We start from the raw sequence: 11668 nt of genomic DNA, 5'->3' as shown, positions 1-11668 counted from the left end.
GTAGAAGATCCCACGGCGTTATTTCAAAGAAGAGCAGGGGAGTTCTCCCTGATGCCCAGGCCAATATTTATCCTTCAACCAACACCACTAAAACAGATTATCACATTGCTGTTTGCGAATTAGCTGCTGCGTTTCCCTACATTACATGTCCCTACGTCTCTGCTTCTACTCCCCCTGTTGCTCCTGCCCCCTACACTCTAACCCTGCTCTTATGCCCAGGTTTGGAGACAGTAGAAGGTAGACCAGGATTACGAATCGCAACAGTCTGAGTGTCACCGATGCCCTCAGCGAGTCTGGCCAGTGGGCTTTGGTGTGTGGAAGCTGCCAGCGTAGACGGCTTGTGGCACTGGTGCCTTGTCAAAGCAGCGTGAAGCAGCTGGAAATGCATTTCTCGCTGTTATTGGCGTAATTTATGACCTGTGACCTTCTCCACGGGCAGTAGAGGCCAGAGTTCCAGGGTCTCGCGAGCTGTTATGGAAACTCAATTTAAGCGCTAATGATGGGAGGCCAGCGTTCCCTCACAGTAGTGGGAATCGCGGGAGTCTATCTTCCAGCAGCTCCAGGTGGGATAGAAGTCACCGGTCTCCGACCGTGCTTCACTCCCCAGGATCCCCCTGCAAAAGTGTAGCTCCTCCCTGTGTTTGGGGAGGATGTCAAGGCCTTGGAGAGGGTGCAGAGGAGATTTACTAGGATGGCACCAGGGACCATCGAGGGACTTCAGTTAGGTGGGGAGACTAGAGAAGCTGGATTGTTCTCCTTAGAACAGAGAAGGTTAAGGGGAGATTTAATAGAGGTGTTCAAAATCATGAAGGGTTTTGTTAGAGTAAATAAGGAGAAACTATTCCCACTGGCAGGAGGGTCGGTAACCAGAGGACACAGATTTAAGGTAATTGGCAAAAGAACCAGAGGGGAGATGAGGTGAATTTTTTTTTACGCAGCGAGTTGTAATGATCTGGAATTCACCGCCTGAAAGGGTGGTGGAAGCAGATTCAATAGTAGCTTTCAAAAGGGCACAGGCAAGATGGGCCGAATGGCCTCCTTCTGTGCTCGATGATTCTATATTGCCCCATTGATCAGCCATGATCTAACTGAATGGTGGAACAGGCTAGAGGGGCTGAATGGCCTCCTCCTGTTCCTATGGTGGGGGGTGGGGGGCTGGGAAGGGTTGCAGGTATCGGGCTGGCACAGTACAGTCTTGTGCCACACGCCCAGCGAACCCCCCCCGCTGGCAGATGAACCCCGACTCGTGTGAACCCTGCGACCGGGGCAGAAGCAGTAGTGGCGGTGTGGAAAAGTGGCCGCTTTCGCCCCTCGGACAGGAAGGGGAGGCCCATTCAACTCGGCCTCACTCCTCCTCCTCCCTCCCTTTACTCCGTCTAAGGTTTTCACCTCCACTGCTCCATCCCAACATTCCAAGTGTTGATCGCTCTTTGTGTGAAGAAATTCTTCCTGAAACTCTCGAACGTTCCTAGCGACAGTTCTGCTCGAGCTCCACCATCCAGGCCCTGAATTAATGCCCCGGGTTTATCTTCTCCACACCACTGAATCTCTTGTATACCATAAGGTCCCCTCCCAGATGCCTCCCTTCAAGGCTGTAAATGCCCCAGTTTCTCCTGTCTTTCCTCGTAACTCAATCCTTTGATACAGGGATCAGCCTTTGTGTGTCTGTGACCAGAACGGGACTCAGTGTTCAAGGTGCAGTCTGACTGGAGCACTGGTCTCTTTCAGCATCACATTGTCCAACGGTGGAATTCGGTATTTACGAACATATGAAAATGGCAGACAGGAAAAGACCCATTGGTCCACCTTCTGTTTCTCTTTTCCCGAATCCATGGACATTGTTGGCTATTTAGGAACATCAGGAACAGGAGTGGGCCATTCAGCCCCTCGAGACTGCTCCGCCATTCAATTAGATCACGGCTGATCTGCACCTCAACTCGATTTCCCCGCTTTTGCTCCATATCCCTTGATAGCCTCGCCTCACAAAAATCTATCGATCTCAGTCTTGAAAGCTAAATTTGGAACCCGTACCCCAGTGAGAGTCAGTGTCCGAGGAACCCGTACCCCAGTGAGAGTCAGTGTCTGTGGAACCCGTACCCCAGTGAGAGTCAGTGTCCGAGGAACCCGTACCCCAGTGAGAGTCAGTGTCCGAGGAACCCGTACCCCAGTGAGAGTCAGTGTGTGTGGGACCCGTACCCCAGTGAGAGTCAGTGTCTGTGGAACCCGTACCCCAGTGAGAGTCAGTGTCTGTGGAACCCGTCCCCCAGCGAGAGTCGGTGTCTGAGGAACCCGTACCCCAGCGAGAGTCATTGTCTGTGGGAACCCGTACCCCAGTGAGAGTCAGTGTCTGTGGAACCAGTACCCCGGCGAGAGTCAGTGTCTGTGGAACCCGTACCCCAGTGAGAGTCAGTGTCTGTGGAACCTGTACCCCAGCGAGAGTCAGTGTCTGTGGGAACCCGTACCCCAGTGAGAGTCAGTGAGTGTGGGACCTGTACCCCAGTGAGAGTCAGTGTCTGTGGAACCCGTACCCCAGTGAGAGTCGGTGTCTGTGGAACCCGTACCCCAGTGAGAGTCAGTGTCTGTGGAACCTGTACCCCAGCGAGAGTCAGTGTCTGTGGGAACCCGTACCCCAGTGAGAGTCAGTGAGTGTGGGACCTGTACCCCAGTGAGAGTCAGTGTCTGTGGAACCCGTACCCCGGCGAGAGTCAGTGTCTGTGGAACCCGTACCCCGGCGAGAGTCGGTGTCTGTGGAACCCGTACCCCAGTGAGAGTCAGTGTCTGTGGAACCCGTACCCCAGTGAGAGTCAGTGTCTGTGGGAACCCGTACCCCAGTGAGAGTCATTGTCTGTGGGAACCCGTACCCCGGCGAGAGTCGGTGTCTGTGGAACCCGTACCCCGGCGAGAGTCGGTGCCCGAGGAACCCGTACCCCAGTGAGAGTCAGTGCCCGAGGAACCCGTACCCCAGTGAGAGTCAGTGCCCGAGGAACCCGTACCCCAGTGAGAGTCAGTGCCCGAGGAACCCGTACCCCAGCGAGAGTCGGTGCCCGAGGAACCCGTACCCCGGTGAGAGTCAGTGTCTGTGGAACCCGTACCCCAGTGAGAGTCAGTGCCCGAGGAACCCGTACCCCAGTGAGAGTCAGTGCCCGAGGAACCCGTACCCCAGTGAGAGTCAGTGTCTGTGGAACCCGTACCCCGGCGAGAGTCGGTGCCCGAGGAACCCGTACCCCAGCGAGAGCCGGTGCCCGAGGAACCCGTACCCCAGTGAGAGTCAGTGTCTGTGGGAACCCGTACCCCGGCGAGAGTCGGTGCCCGAGGAACCCGTACCCCAGCGAGAGCCGGTGCCCGAGGAACCCGTACCCCGGCGAGAGTCGGTGCCCGAGGAACCCGTACCCCGGCGAGAGTCGGTGCCCGAGGAACCCGTACCCCAGCGAGAGCCGGTGCCCGAGGAACCCGTACCCCGGCGAGAGCCGGTGCCCGAGGAACCCGTACCCCGGCGAGAGCTGGTGCCCGAGGAACCCGTACCCCAGTGAGAGTCAGTGTCTGTGGAACCCGTACCCCAGTGAGAGTCAGTGTCTGTGGAACCCGTACCCCAGTGAGAGTCAGTGTCTGTGGAACCCGTACCCCGGCGAGAGTCGGTGCCCGAGGAACCCGTACCCCAGTGTGAGTCAGTGTCTGTGGAACCCGTACCCCAGTGAGAGTCAGTGTGTGTGGAACCCGTACCCCAGTGAGAGTCAGTGTCTGTGGAACCCGTACCCCAGTGAGAGTCAGTGTCTGAGGAACCCGTACCCCAGTGAGAGTCAGTGTGTGTGGAACCCGTACCCCAGTGAGAGTCAGTGTGTGTGGAACCCGTACCCCAGTGAGAGTCAGTGTCTGAGGAACCCGTACCCCAGTGAGAGTCAGTGTGTGTGGAACCCGTACCCCAGTGAGAGTCAGTGTCTGTGGAACCCGTACCCCGGCGAGAGCCGGCGCCCTCAGAAAAGAAAAGCACATAAAAACCGAAGCGAAGCTCCCATCTCGGTGCTGACTCCGCTCCGGGATTTCCTTGTCGCCGGCTGATGTTCGCTCCTCCGACCGGCCGGGGGCTCTGTCGGTGGCGGGGGAGCGGGATTGACCGAGGCGGCTCCTGCCTGCCCGCCTGCCTGCCTCCGGGGGCGGGGGCCTCGCCATCTCCCGGGGCGGGGAGGGCCCAGCACATCAGCTGTGGGGATGAGCAGCGTCGCGGGGAGAAGCAGGATGAGGAGGGTGAGTGAGGGCCAGGCTTGTGCCCCATAAAAGGGAGAGAAAACCCGCAATAAATAAATCCAATCCCCCCCTCCCCTCCCCACACCACCTCCTTCCTCGGGGAGGGGCAGCGCCTGGAATTTGAGGCTGTGCGTGTGTGTGGGGGATGTTCGGCCCCTCGGTGAAATCCTAGCCCCCCCCCCTCGCTCGCACCCTGGACGGGCCTCCGTGTGTCTCCCCCCCCCCCCCCCCCGCGTAGGAGGCCGTTCGGCCCCTCCAGCCTCTCCTGTCCCCTCAGTTAGATCATGGCTGGTCTGCATCTCCCCGCCTTGGTTCCCTAACCCCTTTAATCCCCCAACTTTCACCCAACAAAAAAAAATAAATCCATCCATCTCAGCTTTGAAAACTCCAATTGACCCCCACCCCCCCCCCCCCCCCAGCCTCAGCTTTTTTTTTTTGGGTGGGGGGGGGCGGGGAAGAGAGTTCCAGATTTCCACTCCCCTTTGTGCGAAGAAGTGCTTCCTGACATCAATGGCCCGGCTCTAATTTTAAGGTTATGCCCCCTTGTTCTAGACCCCCCACCGCACCGCACCAGAGGAAATATTTTCTCTCTGTTTACGCTTTAATCATCTTAAACGCCTCGATTAGATCTTCCGTTCTCGAGGGAACACGAGCCCGGTCCGCGCAACCCGTCCTCGCGATTTAACGTTCTGAACACGCAGGGTGTTTGAGACCTGTGACAGGGTGAGATGCACCCGGAAAGTTTGTTATATTTTGTGGCTTGGGTCTGGTTAAATGTGTAATGGGGGGGGAGGGGGGGTCCCACTGGTTGGTTTACCCGCGGGTACCGGAGCCCCTCGGGGGGGGGGTGTCCCAGGACCGTTTGCCAGTCTGAGCTCGCTGGCGAGGCAGAGGGTTGGGGGGCCTCCGATCCGGCTCAGTGCCCCTGGGCTGTGGGAGTTAATCAGTCAGCTTTCCTGCTTCCCCCTTTGCTCTCCGCTGACCCCTGCCCGAAACTGGGCACGTATATCGGGCGTGGGTCGTAGATTGGGAAATGGTCGCCCTGTCTCGATCTCGTGTCGCCCTGTCTCGATCTCGTGTCGCCCTGTCTCGATCTCGTGTCGCCCTGTATCTGCCGTCTCCCTATCCCGCGCCCCATGTCCCGTGCCCCCCCATTCCCGTGCTCAGGAGGGGAATCTGATCAGAATTGGGGAGGTTTCACTCATTTAGAGACGGTGTTTTCTCTGTATTTGCAGTGAGTGAGATTTTCCGTCGAGTTCTTGGAGATTCCAGGTCCGAGGAACGGGGGGATTCAGAATGCGAGAGGAAGCGGGGGTCGAGTCCGAGGCGAGATGGCTGCTGAAATCGATCGTCTCGCTACCGAGTATTGGCCGATGGTAAAGGATTCGATCCGTCAGCGATCGCTGGACGGGCGTTTGTCTTAAAGCTCGGGGTGGCCGGTGAACTGGAGGAGCGAGACTGGCAAACCATGTCTCAACCGGGAGAGAACGAGCGGCCAGAGAAGGAGAAGCGGTCCGTGAGGCCAAAGGTCAGGCGGGGAGACCCTGAAGAACGGAGGGAAACCCGGAGCAAAAAGAAGAACAGGAATTCCCATAAATCCGAACTTTCCGACGGTGCCTCGGGAACCGGTCAAACGCAAGGAAAGGCCCGGATTCCCTCGGGCGGCAAACCTGGAAAACACGACGCGGATCTGGCCCAGGAAACGGATTCCCATAGCTTTGGAGATTGCAAATTGCCCAACAGGTCGCTGAGGCAGAGGATACAGGACGCAGTGGGACAGTGTTTCCCCATTAAAACCCACAGTCTGCACTCTGCCATCTTGTCTTCCTCCAAAAGGAAGATCCACATCAGTGAACTGATGCTTGATAAATGCCCCTTCCCCTCAGGCTCGGACCTGGCCCAGAAATGGTACCTCATTAAGCAGCACACGGCCCCCGTCTCCCAGAACGCTCCATTCCCGGACACCGTCACTCCCAGTGGGACTCCGGTCGAGGATGAGGACGACAGGCTGAGGGAGAGGAGGCGGATCAGTATTGAGCAGGGTGTTGAGCCTCCGCCTCACGCACAGATTCACACCTTCGAGGTGACGGCGCAGATTAACCCCCTGTACAAACTGGGGCCCAAGCTGGCGCCGGGCATGAACGAGCTGGCGGGAGACGATCGCGCCACCCTCCAGCTGCAGGAGAGCGCGCCCGTCGAAGAGACCCCTGCTCCCCAACAGCCCCCCGAGAACGTGGAGGTCAAAGATGGCTACCGCGCCCACACCCAGATCGACTACATCCACTGCCTGGTGCCCGACCTGCTGGAACTGACCACGTTCCCGTGCTACTGGGGGGTCATGGACAGGTACCAGGCCGAAGCACTGCTGGAAGGCAAGCCAGAGGGGGCTTTCCTGCTCCGGGACTCGGCCCAGGAGGACTACCTCTTCTCGGTCAGCTTCCGTAGGTACAGCCGCTCCCTCCACGCCCGCATCGAGCAGTGGAACCACAACTTCAGCTTCGACGTCCACGATCCCAGCGTCTTCCACGCCTCCACTGTGACCGGTCTCCTCGAGCACTACAAGGACCCCAACTCCTGCATGTTCTTTGAGCCCCTGCTCTCCAGCCCCATCAATAGGACCTTCCCCTTCAGCCTCCAGCACATCTGTCGGGCCGTCATCTCCAGCTGCACCACTTACGACGGCATTGAGTTCCTCCCGATTCCCAACACCCTGAAGGAATATCTGAAGGAGTATCATTACAAGCAAAAGGTCAGGGTGCGCAGGCTGGACACCAGGTGAAACCGTTTAACAACAGAAAGCTGCTGCAAATTGACGTCTTCGAAACACTGAGACCGAAGTTCAACTTTAAATAACTACCTTCTTTTTGTTTACTATTTATTTGAAGAATCCTGGATTGCAAAATCCACAATTTTAACCCAACAATCTTTCCTTGGGATTTTTTCTTTGTGCGAATTTTGTGCAGGGTACAGCACAGATAAGTGCGATGTAAAGCTCCCTCGACACTGCCCCGACAATGCACCTCAACCCCCACTGAACCTCACGAGTATGTCCTACCGCACCAATGTGACATTTTACCCATTCCCGACACCAGCCATCCTGCAGGACATTGCCACCTTTGGTGCCAATTAATGCCCAGTGGAGACTGCCCAACTCATTTCATGTAGGACTCTCCCAGCCAGTGGAGAAAGGAGATGCTTGCCTCATCCGTGCGGACTCGATTAAATACCCGGGGCTCACAGGTGAGAGCCCAGTGTCTAACCGACTGCATCACCACCCCACGAATCATCTATTTACTGGATCGATCTCTCTCTCCCTTTCTCCCCACCCCCTCAGCTCAATCTGTAATACACTTTGAAAAGTCGGGGCACGGAATAAGACTGAAAATACAAATCGCAGCGGGGACCAGTACTGAAAGCTGCTTTGATAAAGGTTTGGTTCCTACACTGATTCGGTGTAAATATGGACCACGTTATTTACTGGTAATTGCCTGGACACCGTATCCAGCGATTACATCACCATCCATTGGTTACCGTGTCATCTGTGGCACAAAATGTATCGACCATCGGACTGCACTGAGCACCAGAACAGGACCTTAAACTACCCCATGATTGCTGCAGTGTATGTTGTTAAATCAGAAGCCATGGAGTGATTTTAAGGCTGTAATCTCATCGAGCAACTCCCAGTGACTCGGCCGATAAACACACCGCCTGTTTCAGTCCTGAGATATACGTGGAGCAGGAAGTCCCAGGTCAGTTGCTGACCTGTCCTGAGTTTGTTGATCACAGTCGGAGAAAGAGGTTGGTTTACTGGACCAGGGCTAAGGAAGGAGAAAAAAAATTCCTGATCCCGATTGTTATCCAGTGACTTCCCCCACCCCCTTCCCGGCTGCAAAGTGGGTGAGGGCAGGATTGACCTTGGCCGTGATGCCCCTCATGTTCAAATAGCCTGTTGACACTATCTAGGTTCTGATATGGGTCACTTGGGATGAGGTTCCAGAAGGCTGCGGGCACCTGCACAAACCCTACTCGGGCACTGGCCCAGGGAGAATTCACTCGAGTCACTGGATAACTGGCCTGGTTGATGAGGCTTTGATGAGATTACAGGCCCTGGGTCTCCCGGTGCCCGTTACTCTGTTTTATGTATAGTCACATTTTTCACCTGTGTAATTCTTTGATACAAAAAGAGCCTCCAAACTAAAGCTGAGAGCAGCCAGACGTAAATAATGCAAAGTATTGTCCTGGCCTCTCGGGGCTGACACCTCGATGCTCTTTGATGGTCCAGTGCTCTTGGAGAGACGGTCAAATTTCATCGTAATGGAGGTCGAGTTTTCCCATCATTCCTAGCGAGAGCGAGACCCCTCTATTAGATGCACAAACACACAAAGGTCTGGAATTTCCGCTGGGATTCTTTCCGTCTCCCGGATTAAGTTTGGTGGAGGATCGGCCGTTGGGTTTCTGCTGTAACCACGGCCGGAGAGCGGGGAGCCCCAGCGGAAATTCTACCCCATAAAATGTTTTGCGCCGGGCGTGTGTCCAACATATTCCAGCGACGTCTCACTTCGCTGCGGGTGTAAAACAATCTTTTGAAATAAAAGCTAGAGAAAGCCCAGAGACCTGCAGCCTGAAATTTACACGCGGTTACAATTGCTGTCTGACTGACCTCAGTGGGTTATGAGTAGCTGCGGGATCTAGATTGTCCATTTTGGAGCTTAAAGGCCGGGTTCTCAACCAAACATCACAACCTGAGACTATCCATGAGCAATGCCACAGGGGGAGGGGAGGTCCATCAGTAACCAATGCAGGTTATAGAGCAGTTTCACTCTCGCTAAGCAGTATGGGTACGAACTGTCTCCATTGGCAGAAAACTGATTCAATCTGTAGATACAGTGGAAGAGGCAAAGAAAGGAAATAAAAGCAAGTTAAGAAAATGCAGAGCAGGCTCGAGGGGCCATTTGGCCGACTCCTGCTCCTATTTCTTCTGTTCTAACAAGAGAAACAAATACCTCACATATCAGGGCTGAGAAGGGGAGAAGGTACTTTCTTTTATGCATTGACATTGGCCGTGACTCCCTCACTGGGGTACAGCTACTGCTCTCCGATCCCTCGCCTGCGGCTGTTACTGGTGTGTGAGGCGGCGAGCATCGCACTTTCTACCCCGCAAACACACACGGCTGAGCCCGATCCCTTCCAGCTCACTTCCACAGGGCCTGCTGCACGACGATTGGGAGTGGGAACCCTGGCTGGTTTTTACTTCTGTTTGTTCCTGTCCCTACCCAGGGAGACCGAGACGGGTTGTAATCCCCACCACTGCTCTGACTGCGATCAGCTAGCAGTAGGTGTTTGTGAAGCATAGGCATTTCAGACCACTACCCATGAGAGTATAAAGGGATGCCCCCATCGACAGATATATCATCATAAAATGTTTATTGGTTTTTACTTAAGCAAACTGTTCAAATAATTGTAAATAGCTATTAAAGAAAAATTAAAGAGCTGGCTCCATAGGAAGTACAGCCCAGGATGGAGCCACTCAGGCCCAACAGTCTCAGACCTGACCCTCCGTCTGTGCAGACCAATGGTGACCCCAGTGCCTCTGGCATAAGGAGAGGCTCAAAATTCATTCAAGACACCTGCTCCCAATCGCTGGAAGGTGTGGGAGTTGAGTGAGGATGGGATCAGGCTCGGTTGTGGTACCACATTTGGTCAAACAGCTTGCTGCCAATCACTGTCTAGGCTGTAAATGGCCAATTGGGTGGGTTTCAGGCTCCCCGTGGGACTGTCTGCCGGTGACAGGCCGGGCCTGCAGGAGCGAAGGGCAGCAAAAATGCAACTTGTAACGGCTGTGGCCTGTTTCTTTTTCTGTTGGGAAGGGGAGGCGCCTTGTGAAGATCGTGAAGTGATTCCTCACAACTTCTGTCCACTGGCAGGTCAGGTGACCGCGAGTCTGTCGTATATAAACGCTGTTGGAAACTGTAGGATTGGAAAGGCTGTTGTTTGAGTGATTTGTCTGCTGATTAAAATGGCTCTCTGTAAACTCTAAACTGTAAATTTATTTGCATATTTCAGACTGTTTTTGATGTTGGTGGAGGGAGGACTGTTGGCCAGGACACTGGGAGAACTCCCTGCTTTTCTTTCAATAGTGGGATCTCAAAAGTCCACTTGAACAGTTTAAGGTTTCATACAAAGATTGGCACCCTCCGACAGTGCGGCGCTCCCTCGGTACCGACCCTCCGACAGTGCGGCGCTCCCTCGGTACCGCCCCTCCGACAGTGCGGCGCTCCCTCGGTACCGCCCCTCCGACAGTGCGGCGCTCCCCCAGTACCAACCCTCCGACAGTGCGGCACTCCCCCGGTACCGCCCCTCCGACAGTGCAGCGCTCCCCCAGTACCGACCCTCCGACAGTGCGGCGCTCCCCCAGTACCGACCCTCCGACAGTGCAGCGCTCCCCCGGTACCGACCCTCCGACAGTGCGGCGCTCCCTCGGTACCGACCCTCCGACAGTGCGGCGCTCCCTCGGTACCGACCCTCCGACAGTGCGGCGCTCCCTCGGTACCGCCCCTCCGACAGTGCGGCGCTCCCCCGGTACCGCCCCTCCGACAGTGCGGCGCTCCCTCGGTACCGCCCCTCCGACAGTGCGGCGCTCCCCCAGTACCAACCCTCCGACAGTGCGGCGCTCCCCCTGTACCGCCCCTCCGACAGTGCAGCGCTCCCCCAGTACCGACCCTCCGACAGTGCGGCGCTCCCCCAGTACCGACCCTCCGACAGTGCAGCGCTCCCCCAGTACCGACCCTCCGACAGTGCGGCGCTCCCTCGGTACCGACCCTCCGACAGTGCGGCGCTCCCTCGGTACCGACCCTCCGACAGTGCGGCGCTCCCTCGGTACCGACCCTCCGACAGTGCGGCGCTCCCTCGGTTCCGACCCTCCGACAGTGCGGCGCTCCCTCGGTACCGACCCTCCGACAGTGCGGCGCTCCCTCGGTACCGACCCTCCGACAGTGCGGCGCTCCCTCGGTACCGACCCTCCGACAGTGCGGCGCTCCCTCGGTACCGACCCTCCGACAGTGCGGCGCTCCCTCGGTACCGACCCTCCGACAGTGCGGCGCTCCCTCGGTGCCGACCCTCCGACAGTGCGGCGCTCCCTCGGTACCGACCCTCCGACAGTGCGGCACTCCCTCAGTACTGACGCCAGCCTGGTTTTTGTGCTCCAGTCTCTGGAGTGGGGCTTGAACCCACAACCTTCTGGCTGAGGTGAGCGTGTTACCAATTGGGCCAAACTGACAAAACTAGACAATCTTGTAAAACTACAATACTTGATGTAAGATGACCACGGGCCTCCTCCCCACCACAGCCCCAGCCATGACATGAACTCATGTTATACAGTGACAGACCTGTACCCACCAATACTGTACCCGTGTTATACAGTAACAGA

The 11668-nt window shown here is 56.4% G+C and overlaps 1 protein-coding gene across 1 annotated transcript; it reads left to right on the top strand.

Moving 5' to 3' along the window:
• The first annotated feature begins 4136 nt into the window (after nucleotides 1–4136).
• On the top strand, nucleotides 4137–10280 carry socs9 (suppressor of cytokine signaling 9). The gene is made up of 2 exons (XM_067975005.1): nucleotides 4137–4242; nucleotides 5478–10280. The coding sequence occupies exon 2, from the start codon at nucleotides 5711–5713 to the stop codon at nucleotides 7019–7021; it is 1311 nt and encodes a 436-aa protein (XP_067831106.1). The 5' UTR covers nucleotides 4137–4242; nucleotides 5478–5710; the 3' UTR covers nucleotides 7022–10280.
• The last annotated feature ends 1388 nt before the right edge of the window (nucleotides 10281–11668 follow it).

The sequence above is a fragment of the Heptranchias perlo genome, chromosome 41, assembly GCF_035084215.1.
Source record: "Heptranchias perlo isolate sHepPer1 chromosome 41, sHepPer1.hap1, whole genome shotgun sequence".
Taxonomy (NCBI): domain Eukaryota; kingdom Metazoa; phylum Chordata; class Chondrichthyes; order Hexanchiformes; family Hexanchidae; genus Heptranchias; species Heptranchias perlo.
The sequence above is the reverse complement of the archived record's forward strand: the minus strand, read 5'-3'. Positions and strand labels throughout refer to the sequence as shown.